This window comes from Dipodomys spectabilis, unplaced genomic scaffold, assembly GCF_019054845.1.
Source record: "Dipodomys spectabilis isolate Male_0828 unplaced genomic scaffold, ASM1905484v1 ptg000004l, whole genome shotgun sequence".
NCBI classification, from domain to species: Eukaryota; Metazoa; Chordata; class Mammalia; order Rodentia; family Heteromyidae; genus Dipodomys; species Dipodomys spectabilis.
Window position 1 is genome coordinate 6,835,368 of NW_024870681.1, and position 16,356 is coordinate 6,851,723.

The 16,356-nt window shown below is 52.0% G+C and overlaps 2 protein-coding genes across 2 annotated transcripts; one reads left to right on the plus strand and one right to left on the minus strand.

Annotated features, from left to right (window-relative positions):
* Positions 1-389: 389 nt before the first annotated feature.
* Positions 390-8,716, minus strand: Gas2l2 (growth arrest specific 2 like 2). Its single transcript, XM_042694430.1, has 6 exons — positions 8,332-8,716; positions 6,487-6,728; positions 5,364-5,471; positions 3,528-3,624; positions 2,725-2,971; positions 390-1,932 (listed from the first exon to the last, which is right to left on the minus strand). Exons 1-6 carry the CDS (start codon positions 8,714-8,716, stop codon positions 390-392), a joined length of 2,622 nt encoding a protein of 873 aa, XP_042550364.1.
* A 5,235-nt stretch (positions 8,717-13,951) lies between these two features.
* Positions 13,952-16,338, plus strand: CUNH17orf50 (chromosome unknown C17orf50 homolog). Its single transcript, XM_042694456.1, has 4 exons — positions 13,952-14,175; positions 14,716-14,844; positions 15,328-15,789; positions 15,872-16,338. Exons 1-4 carry the CDS (start codon positions 13,952-13,954, stop codon positions 16,278-16,280), a joined length of 1,224 nt encoding a protein of 407 aa, XP_042550390.1. The 3' UTR covers positions 16,281-16,338.
* Positions 16,339-16,356: the final 18 nt, after the last annotated feature.

A 16,356-nucleotide genomic window follows, 5' to 3' on the forward strand; every position in this document is an offset into this window, starting at 1 on the left:
CAGCTGCCCCTCCTCCTTCTCTCTTTCTTTCCCTCTTAACTCCTTCCTCCCTCTCTCCTATCATCCTTCCTTCTCCCTTTCCCCCTCTCTCCTTTTCCTTCTCAACCCCCCCCCCCCCCACCACACACACACACACACTGGACAGGGTTTCATTAGGTAGCCCAGAGTGGCTTCCAATTCTTGATCCTTCTGCCTCTGCCTCTTGAGTGCTAGCATTACAGACTGCATTATCACACATCACAGACTGTGTGGTCTGTGATGCCTTCTGACTCCTGCCTGGCCAAGGCCTATGTTGAAGTGAGCAAATAGCTCTTCTGTTCTTGCATACATGTGTTCCTTTTTGCTTCCTTCCTCCCCACCCCCGACCCCCCCCCCCCGCCACAAGTTCCTCAGACCCAGGATTCCTCCTCAGGTGGAGGTGGGGCTGGAGCCAGCTGCCGAGAGCCCTGGCCCTCCAAAGGCTGGGGGCTGCTCTCCAGTGGGTGGGCCTGCTCTTTCTTTTCCTTTTCCTCCTCCGCATTTTCACTTGCAGAACCTCTGTCTGCCTGGCTTGCCCTCCCTTCCTTGATCCCCACTCTGGTTTTCAACAGTCTGCTCCTGTGCAGTGCCCCTGCTGAACCCAGACAGAGATAGGCCAGTGGCTTGGGGATTCGTGAAGGCTGCTTCTCAGGTCTGTGATCCTTCCGGGGCCGGATCCTGGGCCTCAGCTTCAGCTTATAGATGGACGGGACTCTCTGGGGCTTCCGGAGTGTTCTCTTGCCCTTGCCTAGGTATGCCTTAGCTTTATCAGAATGAGACTCTGAGAGTGAAGGTCTGGGGGCCTCCTGGCTGGAAGATACGGTAGGGGTGGAACACTCCTGCCCTCCAGGAGGCAAGACATGGCTCATCTTGGTGTCCTCCTCACTCAGGCTTGCCTTTTCCTTTGGCTTACTCTCTCTGGCTCCCAGCTTCCCTTTTGTGCTTCCTGGGCCTCCAGTAACAGCTGGCTTAGGGGAGCCTGTAGGGGTGACCTTCCAGGATCCAAGGTCCACTTTAAGGAGGGGTGGGGGGCCTTGAGCTAGTTCTTGGATGACTTTGTCATAAGGACCACCAGGTGCAGGCCACCGCCCACTCAGGCTGGGGACGTATACCCCACTTCGAGGGATGACTGATGATCCTGTGGCCTGGGGACAGGCACCCCCTACTTCCAGCAGCTCCATGTTGGCCACAAGCTCTTCCAGTCTCTGGTAGACAGATTGCTTCCCAGTCCTACCAAGGGACAAGGGGGTATGCTGCCTTTCCCGCTCCTGTGGGCCAGTGCCCCAGGGTGCTATGGCCTCTGCAGTGACTGGGTCGTCTGGCTGCTGGTCCCCTTGCCTCACTTCCACAGAGCAGCTTCCATGTCTGGACCTGGCAAGGTCCCCAGTGACAGTCTTTGGTGAGTTGGGGTTCCTCCCCACTTCTGCCACAGGACCTCCATTTGCAGCACCTGGACAGCTTCTTCCTGGGGTGACAGGACAGGCAGGGGATAGCCGGATTGGAATCTTGGTGAACCCTTTGACAGGGGATGGAGAGGGGACAGATGCTGGCTCCTTGAGCTGGGGGGAAGCACCCTGGTGTGGCAGCCCAGGGCCTGGAGGGTTGGCTGGGCTTGAGGAATGATGCAGAGGAGATGGTCCCCTCCGTGATGTCACTTTGGTGGTGGCATCAGGAGCTTGAGGTCTCTGGGGAGTAGGGGCCCTGGCATGGATTCCCAGGCCCTCTGTCTTCTCATGAACCCAAGATGTAGGAGTCCTTCCTCTGGGAAGTTGACCAGAGTATTTTTCCTCTTTCCTTCCTACAAGGGCATCCTGTGACTCTTGGTCCCTATGGGTAGGTGAGGACTGAGGAATGGGTAGGCTTCCCCCACCTGATGGCTGCCTCCAAGATGGGCTGAGCAGCCTTTCCTGGGACCTGAAAAGAAGAATCATAGGCTGAAAGGGAAACTCGAGGCCAGCAGGGACTTGGGAACACAGCTGTATGGCTGCTTCAGTCTGTGCTCCCTCCCTTGTTCTTAGAGCAGCAGAGAGAAGGCAACCTAGGCCTGGCTTGGGGTGATTTCATATCATTCCAGACCAGAGATCTGACAACTGGTGGTCACCCTTCTTAGGGGTAGATCTCAGTGTTATGTCTACCAGAAGGACCTGTGGTATGTCCATTGCCTTTCTGGGCTTCTGTCTCCTTTTTGTAAATGAAATGGGAGAATCAAATAAGGTAAGTAGATGACTCAAAAGAACTGAGTGATTTTTTTTTTTTTTGGTTCTGAACAATGGAAGATTCTACATTGTATGTGTGCGGTATGGAGTTTGAACTCAGGTCCTCCTGCTTGCTACACAGACACTCTACTGCTTGAGTCATGCCTCCAGCCATTGTTTTCTTTCATTTTGTTTTCTTTTTGCAGTACTGGGGATTAAACCACAGGGCCTAGCACATCTAGGTAATCACGTTACCAGTGAGCGACATCTCTAGCTCTCTTCTTGAAATTGAGCTACAGTCTCCTTACATTGCACAGGTTGGCCTCTTTCTTGAGAGTCTTCTGCCTCAGTCTCCCTACTAGCTGGGATTTACAGGTATGTGATACCACACCTGGCAATCCTGAGGTCTTGTTGGAGTAGGGGCATTGCTCCATTTATCTCGGAGTGGAGAGACCCCTGAGAAGATGCACTGTAAAGGAGAAAGAAACCCTTCCTTGTCCCTCTCCTGTACCTTAGGAATGGCGCCATCTCTCTCAGGGCTGCTGCTGTCTCTTCACCATAGGGTCTGGGGGAGGAGTGAGGAGAGAGCCTGAATTTCCGGACTGAAGAGGTATATGTCTTCCAGTCCACTGGAGGCAGAGGGCTCTGTGAGCGGCTGATGGTCATCACGGGCTGAGGCTGTGAGGGGCCATCTTCAACTCTCACTTCATGCTGAACTGGTACAGTCTGGGGCTTCAGGAATCTTCCCGGTTTGTGCGCTACCAATATAGTTCCCAAGAGAAAGGAAAAAAGGGAGGGGTTCAATTCCCACTGCTAGGACCTGCTGTTCCTCTCCTCAGATGTCCACATTTCCCTCACCCTGCTTTAGAGACCGGAGGGCCCACAGCAGCACCACCAGTTTCCCTGTTGAGGAGTTTTAGGAGATGCAATGCAGTCAGCTATTGGGCTCGCTTGAAGTTGTATCTGTAGTGCACATCCACAGCTTTTAGTTAGATTCTGTGCCCCTTTGGGATGGTGTGAAAGGCTGCTGGAGATTAAATACCTTAAAAGTCACACACCACAGATGATCCCAAAGCCAGACATTAGCTCTTCAGAGATTACCCTGACCCAAGCCTGATTCTGGGTGTGCTGCACACCACCTAGTGGCTGTATGCAGTACTGTGCCATGACTGCCCAGCTAGTGTCTTCCCCAACCCTCCAGCACAAGCTCAAGCCCGAGATCTCATCTGCCTCCCCCCTCCATTGCTGGCCTCCCAACCCATAGCTATTCCTCTCCAACCAGCCCCACCAGGGGAGTGTTCTCAGGGAACTCACAGAGGGACGTGCACCGGCAGGGGTCATGTTTGTCCAGATAATGGCCCAGCGTGTCCCAGCCGCCCCCCACACGCACCATCACATGGTCCCGCAGGATCTGGGGGGGCAAGGGTGAGGTTGAGGACACCATGGAGGGCATCTTACTCCTCGGACCAGCTGGAAGGTTTCTGGCACACACTCAGGGATACACCCATCTATATACTCATATACCCATAGATCCTTCCTACACACATGTGGCCAGGAGCGGATATAGTTTGCAGTCTAGTCTGGCACCAGCTTCATGACTGGTACCAGTTAACACTAGTTGTCAAAGGTGGGAAGCAAAGTGAGAAGCAGGACGTTGCCCTCCTGCTGCACCAGCGATCACACGCATTGAGTATAGAGAGACTCTCTTCTCTCCTGTCAGGGCAGAGGGGTCTGTGTCTTCTTTTATCTTACAGACTTATGTGGGGTCTGAATGTTTCTAGCATTAACTGTGGGCTGTCAGGGAGCCACTTGTGGGGGTCCTACTCCACTCAATGATGGGGCAGATCACAGAGTCCTTCCAGGCTGCCACATCCTCAAAATGGGATAACAGTTCCTTGCCCCTATCCATCACCAGGCTGTTACCTCAAGGTCTGGTGAGGGCTCGAGTTGCTGCCTGCTCCCGGGTACTCCCTGTGCCCAAGAAAAAGGTCTTAGCTAGCTAGGCACTGGTGGCTCATGCCTGTAATCCTAGTTACTAATGAGGCTGAGATCTGAGGATCCCAGTTTGAAGCCAGCTCTGGCAGAAAAGTCCGTGAGACTCTTATCTCCAATTAACCACTAAAAAACTGAAAGTGGAGTGGTGGTTCAAGTGGTAAAGTGCCAGCTTTGAGCAAAAGAGCGAAGGGAGCTGGGTGCCAGTAGCTCATGCCAGCAATCCTATCTACTCAAGAGGCTAAGATCTGAGGATGGCTGTTCAATGCCAGCCTGATGCAGAAAGGTTTATGAGACTCTTTTTTGGGGGGGGGGGTCCGGTCGTGGGGCCTGAACTCTGGGCCTGGGTGCTGTCCCTCAGCTCTTCAGCTCAAGGCTAGTGCTCTACCACTTAAGCCACAGCGCCACTTCCGGCTTTTTTCTTTTTGCTTATGTGGTGCTGAGGAATCGAACCCAGGGCCTCAGGCATGCAAGGCAAGTGAGTCACCTTCCCATCCCTGGTTTATGAGACTCTTATCTCCAATTAATCACCAGAAAACAGGAAGTGGCACTGTGGATCAAAGTGGTAGCCTAGAGTAAAAGAGCTCAGGGTCAGTGCCCAGGCCTTGAGTTCAGCCCCATGACCAACCAACAAAGTAAAGGTCTTGGCAGTGCTGTCTGAGCTGCTGGCTGTATCTTGGGCACAGTCTATGTCTAGTGAGGTGCTGTAGCTAGGTATAGCTGAGTGTCCTGCACTGCTGCTTACTGTGCAGAATGCACTGAACAGGTGTGAGGAGTGGACTCGAGTCTGTGGCTGGGGCTACACACTGAACACAAACCCAGGTTCCCAGGTCCCTTGCTGTGACCTAGCATGTGGGTGGAGTGGAGTAGAATGGGAAAATGAGGTACCCTCTTCATGCCCTGCTTCTGCCTGGGGGGGGGGCTATGGTGGAAGCGATGGAGGGTGGTGGTTCTGGTATCCCCAATGGGAGGATGGCATAAGCTTGTCACATTTGCCAGGAATTTCCTAGAGAGATAAACAGTTCCAAGGGCAAAGGTCTTGGGATATATGGTGACTTTCTGACCTTGTCCTTAGCCCCCAGGCTTCCACGGGAGCTGGGCATTCTGCTGAGGCCCCTCAGGAGAATGGAGGCCCCTCAGTCTCCAGATCAGACTTACCCGGATGAAGATGAGGGTGTTGGAGTCCCCCACTCGGTACTTCCCCTCAGATACCTTGACCATGGAGAACTGCACTGGGCATGTGCAGCGGCTCACAAGACTCTGCACCTGTGGGCAAGGATCACAGGGCTGAACCTTCCTCCACCTGGACACCCATGTCTCCCCATCATGCTGCATCAAGCTAGATGGGATCCCACCTGCCTTTAGAGATAATCCCCTATTCCCCAGCTTGCTGCAAGGGGCTGAGGAGCAAGTAAAGACCCATGAAGACCAGACCTGTAGCAATATCTATGGCCCAAAGCCCTCAAAGCTCAGCTAACAGGGGCCATGAGGAAGTGGGATATGCAGTCTGATGAGCTTGGATCAGAGTCCCATGTCCTCTGCATCATAGACCTTTAGTTAAGACCTCCCTGAAGAAGCCAAGTGCTGCTGGCTCATGTAATGCCCTGCTTCTGTGGCAGCGGGTGGGGGGTGGGGGGAGACACAGGGAAGGAAAGGAAAAGAAATATCTGAACTGGGAATGTGGCTTAGTGGTAGAATGCTTGCCTAGCATGCATGAAGCCCTGGGTTCAATTCCTCAGTGCCACATAAACAGAAAAGGCTGCAAGTGGCGCTGTGACTCAAGTGGTAGAGTACTAGCTTTAAGTAAAAGAGAAGTTCAGGGACAGTGCCCAGGCCCTGAGCTCAAGCCACAGGACTGGCAAAAACAAAAACAAAACAAAAAATATCCCTAAACTCTATTTCCTCCTGTAGAGAAAAGGGATTCTTCACAAAAAGAGCTACCTCCTGTGGAGGACCCCTTTCCCACAGAGCTAACCATTCAAATTGCCTGGGCTGGCACATGTAACAGGTGGATGTTATTCCTGTCCCTACCAGTATTTGAATCTTGAGTTGGGATATGGGTATGGTTCAAGTCGTAGAGCCCCTGCCAAACAAGTTATGGAGCTCAAAACCTAGTAAGGAGTATGACCCCTGCCCACATGGTTGGAATGGGGGCTCTGGTGGAAGTTGACTACTCTCAGCCACACGGTGGAGAGATGGTGCCCCAGAGTGAGGCTGGAGTAGGAAAGGCACAGGGAGAGAGGTGGGTGCAGATGCAGGGGTGCGTGCAGGGCTCCCTCACCATCTGATCCAGGTTGCGGAAGTGGCAAGGCCGGCGCTTGGGGGGCGCGGGCGGTGGGGGGTCAGGCGGGGGCAGGGCCAGCTCCTGCCTCAGCTCCTCCTCAATCTCCTCCTCCAGCTGCACCAGGGTGGGTGCCGCCACGCCGAAGCGCCAGGCCCGGCGGCCGAGCTCCAGCAGACACAGCACCACATTCTTCACGTTCTTGCGCCGCACCAAGTCCTCCGTCTCGAACATCAGCACCTCTTGGGGTGGGATGCAGGGGGGCGGGGGAGGGGGGGTGCGCAGGCAGCGTGAGTGAAATCCCTGCTTACCACCTAAGGAAGCCCAGGGCACCGTCCCAGACATGGGTGCAGACGTGAGGGTCTCAGGATCTTGGGGTGGAGAAGACTCCTAAGAGGGTGTCTGAGCAGCCTGCTTCAGGCGCTGGGGGGAGTGGGCAGAAGCTGGCAGGAGAGGCTGGGGTGAGAAGAGGTGGTGTAAAAGATCTAGGTGGGAGCCAGGGGAAATCAGGGTAAAGGGCCCATTCCATGTAGCCTTTCCTCCAACCCCTCAGACCACCAGGATGGACCAGGAACTTGGAAACTGTTTGGTCCACTTTCCACTTCCTACCTCATCCATAATCCTAGCTCGGGTGTAACCAGGCAGAGCTGAGTACAAGCTCAGGACACCCTGTCCCTGACTGGCCTGCCACTGTGTGACCTTGAGCTAGTCTTCTGTGGAGCTGCCACTGTGTGACCTTGAGCTAGTCTTCTGTGGAGCTGCCACTGTGTGACCTTGAGCTAGTCTTCTGTGGAGCTGCCACTGTGTGACCTTGAGCTAGTCTTCTGTGGAGCTGAGACTCGGCCTGTTTCACGGCCTGTTATGAGGACTAGATAAGCTATCCTCTGTTAGCATTTGTAGTGATGTCTACTATGGGGAAGTGCTCTATCAAACCCCAACTTTAAATTATTATTATTATTATCATTATTATTTTGCAGTGCTGGGATGGAACCCAAAGCCATGGCACATTTAAGTACATGCTCTATCACAGAACTACTCAGCCTAAACACTAGCTCTTCTGAACCCTCCAGTCTTGCTCTGTACTGCCCTGTCACCCAGCCAGCAGCCCGAGAGGCTGGCCCTTCCTGTCTCATTCACACACCAATCTTTGGCCTAGGGATGACAAAATGTCTCTCCTGGGTCTCAGGCCAGTGAGATGAGGAATCCTGTCATGTCCCTCCCCTAAGTCCTACAAGTCTCGGCTTGACTGGGCCTGTCCCTACCATTGTCCCTCCTGCCTTTGTGTCCTGAATTCTTCCCCCACCCCACCCCTACCCAGCCCTGCATCCTCCCAATCTCAGCTCTCCCAGGCATCTACACTCAATGCTTGTCCCCACTCTGCCCTTCCCTAGAATAACCTTCCCTAGACTTCTGTTTACACCTTATGGTCCTCTCCTCCCTCCACAAATCCTTTCCTAACTCCCACCCCTACATCAACAGGTCTGCCCCCTCCCCACTCACACCTGGATTTTGAGTGAGTGTGTGTGTGTGTGTGTGTGTGTGTGTGTGTGTGTGTGTGTGTTGGGGGGGGTCTGTTACTTGGGTACCCAGTTTCAGGTCTTCTGTACTTTATGCCCACAGTAGTGCTCAGCACAGAAGAGGTGCTTCATATATGGGTCATACAGAGGTCACATCCACTGATCTATCATCCCTATGTATTTACTAGGAGTGGGGGAAATGAGACATGAAAGGAAATGAACTACCCCAAGGCAAATCTAGAAGAAGCACCCAGGCTCTTGATCCCTCCCCCCACCCCCAGTTCTGGCCTGAGCCTCAGAGAGAAGAGTTGGGCATATGGGGGATTACCTTGAATTCCCATCTCCTTGCGACACCACTGGATGAAGTTGGACACATTGTCCCTGGCCTGGAAGCTACCTGGTTGGGCAGCCCCATTACAGGAAACCCCAGTCCGGGGCACAGGAATCCTTTGGGCCCTAGCAGGTGCCTCTGCCAAGAAAGCCAGGGCAGCCTCGGTGACGGTGTTGGCATGCCGGCACAGTACCAGGCCTGTCTCCAGCACCTGCAGGAAGTTGGCTGCGTCAATGTTCAGCCCGTAGAGATCCCGCAGCCACTCCGCCAGGTCTTCCTTCATGGCTTCCAGGTACTGCTCGCTGGATTTGAAGGGCCGGATGCTGCGTACCGGAGCCACCGGTGTGCTGGGTCTCCTCCTGAGTCCCCTGCGCTGGGACATTGCTGGAACCTCAGCAGAGGGGGGGGGTGAGTGTCCCCAGTCTCACACCTCACTCTTCACTCCCCAATTCTCCCCAAATCAAGGGTCCCCTTCTATCTTCAGAGCTCCCAGGACTTCTGGCTTTGTCTCTACTTGCTTCTGGCTCCAGCCTCCAGGCCAGGCCCTGCCTCCATCCCCCCACATTCCTCAGTCCCTGCCAGAACTTTCCCTGTTTGGTGGCCCTTGCAGCAACCTCACTCTAGGCTAACCAGTCCACAGAGAGTTCAGAATCTCCCAGGGTGGGTGGAAGTTAAGGACACTCCTCTCTCCCCCAGGGCTGGACAGGTCAAGCTGCTGTCTCTGACTGGTCACTGCTATACTGCCACTAGTCAGGGAACCTGGCAGGGCTGTGCCCTCCCTGCTCTGCTTTCCTTCCTCTCCTTGGAGACAGAGGCTGCTACAAACACTCCTTGTTAACCCTTCAGGCAGGCTGGCTGCCTGAAGTGAGCGCTGGAGCCTAGGAAGCAGGGCAGCAAGTCTGGGGCTGACCTCTCTCACCTAGCTAACCTAGTGTGTGTGTGGGGTTTGGGGGGGAGTTGAAGAGAGAGGGAGAAAAGCAGGGGCTATTGTGCTTTCTCAGGATTCAGAGAGCACTGGCGAAGAGGTATTAACACACACACACACACACACACACACACACACACAGAGGCGTTTCAACCTAAATCCCTACATGAGCTGCATACACTACCACACTACCCAGCATGCCTGACTGTAAAATGTCTGCCTCTCTAGGGTGCTGGGAGGAATAAAAGAATAATGTATGTAAAACAGCAGAGCAGCAGAACACTCAGGCACTGATATGGGTAGGCCATAACTCTCAATGATTCTCTGAGCAGCACTGTGTGCCACATCTTCTGCAGAACCTGCCCCATCTCTGCTCTAACCATGTGATCCTTCAGGAACAGATTTGTCAATCAGAGCACCTCACCCCTATGGCCACAGCAGGCTGTTCACTCAGCAAAGATTTCTTGAGCACCTACTCTGTCAGGCCTTATTATGGATCTAAGGATAGAGCAATAAACAGGCCCTTGGACTGTTGGAGGCTACTAATATGTTACTGGGTGGTGAAAGAACAACAGATAAATCTGGCTGGGAATGGTGGTACATGCCTAGAATCTCAGCACTTGAGAGGCTGAGACCAGGAAGATCAAAATTTCAAGGTCAACCTGGGTTCCATAGCAAAGACTCTTGAAAAAAATAAATCCAATTCAACCAAGTGTTGTCCTTCACACCTATCATTCCAGTTTCTAAAGAAGCAGAAATTTAGAAGATCATGGTTAGAGGCCAGCCCAGACAAAACATTCACAAGATCCCATTTCAACCAATGACAGACAGATGTGGTGAAGCATGCCAACCAGATGGGAAGTATAAATAGGAAGATGATGGACCAGACTAGTCTAGGCATAAATGTGAGACTTATCAATAAAAACAACTAAAACAAAAAGGGCTTGGTATATGACTCAAACGATAGAGCACCTGCCTGGCCAAGTGCAAGGCCCCAAGTTCAAAATCCCAGTACCACAACAAACAAACAGCAAGATAAATCTGTGGTAGTAAACCAAATACTGGTTTAAAAAAAAAAAAAAACAGAGTTTAATAACAATTATTTAAAAAAAACTGAAATAGGGGCTGGGAAGGTGGCTCAGTGGTAGAGCGCTTGCCTTGCATGCCTGAGGCCCTGGGTTCCATTCCTCAGCACCACATAAGCAAAAAGAAAAAAGCCGGAAGTGGCGCTGTGGCTCAAGTGGTAGAGCGCTAGCCTTGAGCTGAAGAGCTGAGGGACAGCGCCCAGGCCCAGAGTTCAGGCCCCATGACCGGACCCAAAAAAAACCCCCAAAAACCTGAAATAATAAAGGAGCAAAGGAGAAGTTGTAGGGAGGAGATTACAGAGGTGATCAAGGAAAGCCTTATGAAAAGGTGACATGTGAAATCTACCTAAGAAGTGAGGAAGCACACTGGCATCTAGCTACCTGGGGGGGAGAGTGCTCCAGCAGAGGTAGCAGCTTGTGCAAAAGCTGTGAGATACATTCCAAAAATAGCAATGGGAGGAAAGGCGAGAAACGAAGAAACCACAGGGGTCCCATCCTACAGGACCCTATAGTGACTCCAGAGACTTTGGGTTGGTTTTTGTTGTTGTTTCTTCCGGAGTGAAGTGACAAATGCACTACAGAGTGTTGAGCAGGAGAGAAACATGCTCTAACTCAGGCAGCTGAGTGGAGAGGGCCTGCAGGACCAAGGGTGGAGTTGGACAGTGCTTAAACTATTACTGTCGTGTGAGGAAGAGAGAGTAGATCAGGCCAGGAGGTACTGGTGGAGATGATGACGCAACTCTTAAGGAGTTCACAGGATTGGTTTAAACAGAGTGTCTCCACTTTGGCAATGTTGACGATTTAAGCTAGCCGATTATTTGTTGTATATGTTGGGTGGAGAGGCTGTCTTGGCCACTGTAGCCTGCCAAATATTGGTATTCCTTCCACCCTCACTAGGAGAACAAAAAAAAAGCATCTGATCTTTCCGTTTCCTTCTTAGGGAACCTACTGGTCTAGGAGGTAAGCATGAGACTCAAGCTAAATAGAGCCCTTCTTTTGGTTTTTAAAAATCAGAGCTACAAGGGTAGGATCTTTTCACAATTTTCTTTTTCTAGTCCTGGGGCTTGAACTCAGGGCTGGGGCACTGTCTCTGAGCTGCTTTGTGTTCAAGGTTAGCAATCTACCACTGAGCCACAGTGTCACTTCCAGCTTTTTCTGTTTATATAGTACTGAGGAATCAAACCCAGGGTTTCATGCATGCTAGGCAAGCAGTCTACCACTGAGCCACCTTCCCAGCCCCTCTTTTCACAGTTGTATGGTTAGAATTTCAAGGTTGCAGGCCTGGAGCACACAGAAGAAACTATTCTCCTCCTCTTTCTCATTCTCTTTCTTCTTTTTAGGTTTTGTCTGTCGCGGGGCTTGAAGTCAGGGCCTGGGCACTGTTCCTGAGCTCTTTTGCTCAAGGTGACTGCTCTACCACTTAGAGCCACAGTGCTACTTCTGAGTTTCTGGTGGTTAATTGGAGATAAGAGTTTCATGGACTTCCCTGCTTGGGCTGGCTTTGAACCACGATGCTCAGATTTCAGCCTCCTCAGTAGCTAGATTACAGGTGCATGCTAGTGGTGCCAGCTTAATAATTTTCACTTTTTTATGGATTATTAACTCTTAATTACATGAATTTATGAGTCTTTTTGTGTGCTAGTACGGGGTCTTGAACTATGTTCAAGCTGGGCTCTGTCCCTTAACTTTTGTGCTCATGCCTGGCACTCTACCACTTGAGCTACTTCCAGCTCCATTTCCAACTTTTTGGTGGTTAATTGGTGGTTAAGAGTCTCATGGACTTTCCTGTCCAGGCTTGCTTTGAACCTTGATCTCTTGATCCTTGGTTCTCTGATCTCCGCCTCTTGAGTTGCTGGGATTGTAGGTGTGAGCCACCAGTGCTCTGCTTGGGGAATCTTCTTTATTTAAATGCAATCTTTACTTTTTAAACACTCTGTGTAGGCTAGGGATTATTATTTATTGCTCTTTAACATTATTATTTTCAGTGCTGGGAATGGAATCCAGGGCCTTGCATATACTAGGCAAGTGTTCTACCACTGTGCTGAATCCCAGCCCCAGGAATTTAAACACACATAAAAAATGAAAGAGAACTAGAAAAAGCCTCTAGCCAGCTCTAAAGGAGTTGGGTAAAGATCATTCCTTTTGGAAGATTTAAGGATGGAAAAAAGTGTGAACTGGGCTTTGAATAAGAAATGAGAAATTCTATGCTCACATTTTTACTAGGTCAGAGGAGTTCTTAATTAGCAGGAAGACACAGATGGAGCAGTGACAGAGATTGGGCCTACCCACTCTTTTATTCTTATGCTACTTTGAGTTGGTTTGCTGTCAGTTAACAGCATGAAAGGAATATTTGGAAGACAAAAGTAGAGCAAATAAAATGGAGTCCTTCCTCCTCCCCCTACCACACTTGTATGGAGCCTGTCAGTAACTTGTAAAGGATACATTCTGTGGCCTAGATTCTGAGCCTTAGCGTTCATGTCTTGAAGTGGGCCTTGGGAAAAACAAAAAACCAAAAACCTGACACTCCTATTAGAAAAATAACCAAAGCAGAAATACCTGAGGGCATAGCACAATTGTAGAGTGCTTGCCTGTGAAGCCTTGAGTTCAAACTCCAGTACAACCAACAAATAAATAAAGTTTAATATGAAAAACCCCTCTGCAGTTTTACATTTATTTATTAACATGGTTTTTCTATATAGACCGAGCTGGCCTCAAATTCATAAGCCACCTCTCAGCCTCCCTACTGAAATTACAGGCATGAACCACTATACACAGCTTGATGATGATGATGATGATGATGGTGGTGGTGGTGGTGGTGATGATGAAGATGCTGGTCCTGGGGCTTGAATTCTGGGCACTGGGCTCTGTCCCTGAGCTTCTTTTGCTTAACGCTATCATTCTATCATTTGAACCACAGTGCCACTTCTGGCTTTTTCTCTTTTCTTTCTTTGGGTTTGTTTGTTTGTTTTTGGTGTCTGTCATGGGGCTTGAACTCTGGGCCTGGGTACTGTCTCTTAGCTCTTCAACTCAAGGCTTGCGTTCTATCACTTGAGCCACAGCACCACTTACGGATTTTTCTATTTATCGAACCCAGGGCCTCATGCGTGTGAGGCAAACACTCTACCACTAAGCCACCTTCCCAGCCCCAACTTCTGGCTTTTTCTCGATAGTTTATTAGAGATAAGAGTCTCAGGGACTTTTTGGCTGGGCTGGCTTTGAACTGGGATCCTCAGATCTCAACTTTCTGAGTAGCTAGGATTACAGATGTGAACCACTGGTGCTTGGTCCCAGCTTTATTTTTGATAACTGGCATCACCTACAAGAGTTAGAAAATAATGCTTGGGCTTGCCAATGATGTGAAGCCATCACTTTTGGATGGAGATTGTCCATTCTGAGTTTGCACTTGCTCTCAATGTAGGTTCCTCCCTTCTCTCAGGGCTCTCCTATATGTATGTCTGACACCATCCTCTGCTTGTGTGGGTGCTCTCACAGAAGACCACTAGGAGGCTAGAAGATATACTTTCAACATGCTTTTTGCTAGTGTTGTCTTTCTGAAAGTCTCACAAGCCCTGAAATTGCTCCCAGGAAGAAGAAATGCACATCCTCAATGGCAAAGGGCTGCTGGACAGATGTGGGAGGAGGAGGAGGAGGCTGGACAGACGAGAAGAACAACTGGGCCTCGGATACTTTGTGGTGGTGTCTCGATGGGATGCTCCCTGCAAGTCCTGATCTGGGCTCCTTGGCGCAGCTGTGCCTGCTGAAAGCAGGAGATCTCAGGAGCCACCTGAGGAGACGGCTCCTGGTGCCTTTATCCAGGAAGAGCTCTCAGCTGTAGTGTCCTAACTGTAAAAACAATTGCTGAAAGTCAAAAAACGTAAATGATGTAAGTAGAGCTAGGATTTGAACCCAATCTATGAGGGCTTAAAGCTACCCCCCCCCCATTCCTGCTGTGTGTGTGGTGTGGGGGAGAGTGGAGGTAGAAGAACATGAGTTCTGAGTACTTCAGAGGCTCTGGAAAAGGTAGCAGTTCTGAGTGGAATGCTACAGGAGCTGAAGTTCTAGCCCCGCCTCCAATGTTCCTCTACCCCACCCTCCCAATCCCCAAGAGCCAACAAAGGCCCTAGAGACCCCATCAAGTTCTACAGGCTCCCGGCATCCCCTCACATCCCAGTCCCTGACCAGGAAGTGGACAGGTCCGCTTTGGGAAGTATGGATAGACTTGGTAAGTGGCCGTCTGGGGACTAGGATAAGAGCCTTGTGGCCTAGCTTCCACTAACCTGCCCATCATCATGGCAGTCCCTGAGGAAAATCTGAGCTTTTTCTTAATGACCAATCTGTGTGATTATGAGCCCTCTCTTTTCTCCTTCCTAGTTTTGATGTCCACACCCACATCTCTTTGCCTGCTCAGTTCCCATCTTTATCTTCTCTGGACTTCATAATGCCTCTTCAGTGGTCTACTACTGCTGGACAGAAGAAGAAAGAGACTCCTTTTCCTAATTGGTTCACTCCTAGGGCAGCCTTTTCCCAATTGATTGGATGTAGCAGAGGCCCTTTTCTGCTTAGACTTGCCCAAAGGGAAACTTCACATAATCACACAGAGATACTTGTAGACTGCCCACCAATGATCATGCAGGACTGCCCCACGTTGAGGAAAGAAATCTCCCTTAGAAAACAAAGACAACCAATGAGGACAATCAATGTTTATTAACAGCCTACAGAGATCAGGTTTCCTCCTTGGCAATCTACAGGTTGATTGCTTACCGTCTCCCCCTTCTCTCCCCTCCCCCGCATCCCCAAGCCTGAGGTTGGCCGCGGTACAGACACTGTCTTTCAACAACCCTTGAGGTAGGCATTGCTTTCCATTCTACTGATGACCAACAAGAGCTTGGCAGAAGCCAGGAGACTTGCCAGGATTCCTTAGCTAGGAAGTACAAGAACCTGGGAAAAGTCAGATTCATTCCCCCCCCCCTCCCTCCCCCAAAGTCCCATCAGGTTCCTGCGGCAATCAGAGCTCCCAGGTCCTCCACTGGGGGACAGCAGGCCCGCACTGACCGCTTCCCGCCCCGCAGGTGTGAAGACCCCCTTATGGAAGAAGGAACCGGACACCCGGGCCAGGAAGGCGGAGCGCGAGGAAGACCTGGAGGGTTCGGGGGAGGAAGAGGAGGAGGAGGAAGAGGAGGAGGAGGAGGAGGAGGAGGAGCAGAGGCCTAGCGCGCAGGGTGCCTCGCAGGACGAAGCGGGGGCGCGCGGGTCGGGGACGCGCGGGTCCGGGGCGCGCGAGGCGGGGGCGCGCGAGGCCCGCGAGCGCAGCTCGGTGTCCTACTGCCCGCTGCGCCAGGAGCCCAGCACCCAGCAGGCGGCGCTGCAGCGGCGCACGGACCTCGGCTTCTGGAGCTGGCTCAGCCCCTTGGCGCTGCTCGCTAGCCTGGCGGCCCCCGCCGACAGGTGAGACGCGTCCTTCCATCGCCTCCCGCTCCTCCGAGGGAGGGGCGCCCGGGCACTGAGCACTCGGGGGCCCCGCCAGCAGGAAGCGGAGCCCCCCGGAGGAGCCATGCGTGCTGGAGACGCGGCGGGGGCGGCCGCGCCACGGGGGCTGCGCGCGCTGCGAGATCCTGTTTTGCAAGAAATGCCAGTGTCTGCACTGCCATCCGGCCTATATAGCTCACTGTGTCCTGGAGCACCGCGATCTGGGTAAGGTGGAGACCCCCCCCCACCCCCGGCTAGGGGAGGTCTCAGTACCCCCACTTCGACCTTTGTGCCCTCTATGCTTGCCTGCCACCAGTCTCCCCAAACTTCTTTCCCCACTCCCCCTGACATGGAGCACTTTCCAGCATCGCCAAGACACTTGCCACCACCACTCCCCCTCGGGGAGCCCAGCATTACGTAGAATCCCACTTCTTCCTCCGAGGACTCTCAAGTCCCTTCCGCTCACCTGATCCGTGTCCCCAACACAAGCGCACCTGAATCTCTTCCAGGTCCTCCGGGCAGAAGACAGGTTCCCTTCCTCTGAGA

Coding starts and splice junctions, on each gene's coding strand:
- CUNH17orf50 (XM_042694456.1), top strand. CDS start 13,952: ATGGCAAAGGGCTGCTGGACAGATGTGGGAGGAGGAGGAGGAGGCTGG. Junction 14,176..14,715: donor TCCAGGAAGAGCTCTCAGCT/GTAGTGTCCTAA, acceptor TCTCCTTCCTAG/TTTTGATGTCCACACCCACA. Junction 14,845..15,327: donor GAGACTCCTTTTCCTAATTG/GTTCACTCCTAG, acceptor CCTCCCCCAAAG/TCCCATCAGGTTCCTGCGGC.
- Gas2l2 (XM_042694430.1), bottom strand. CDS start 8,716: ATGTCCCAGCGCAGGGGACTCAGGAGGAGACCCAGCACACCGGTGGCT. Junction 3,625..5,363: donor ACACCCTCATCTTCATCCGG/GTAAGTCTGATC, acceptor TTGCCCCCCCAG/ATCCTGCGGGACCATGTGAT. Junction 2,972..3,527: donor CTGCCGGTGCACGTCCCTCT/GTGAGTTCCCTG, acceptor CTATATTGGTAG/CGCACAAACCGGGAAGATTC.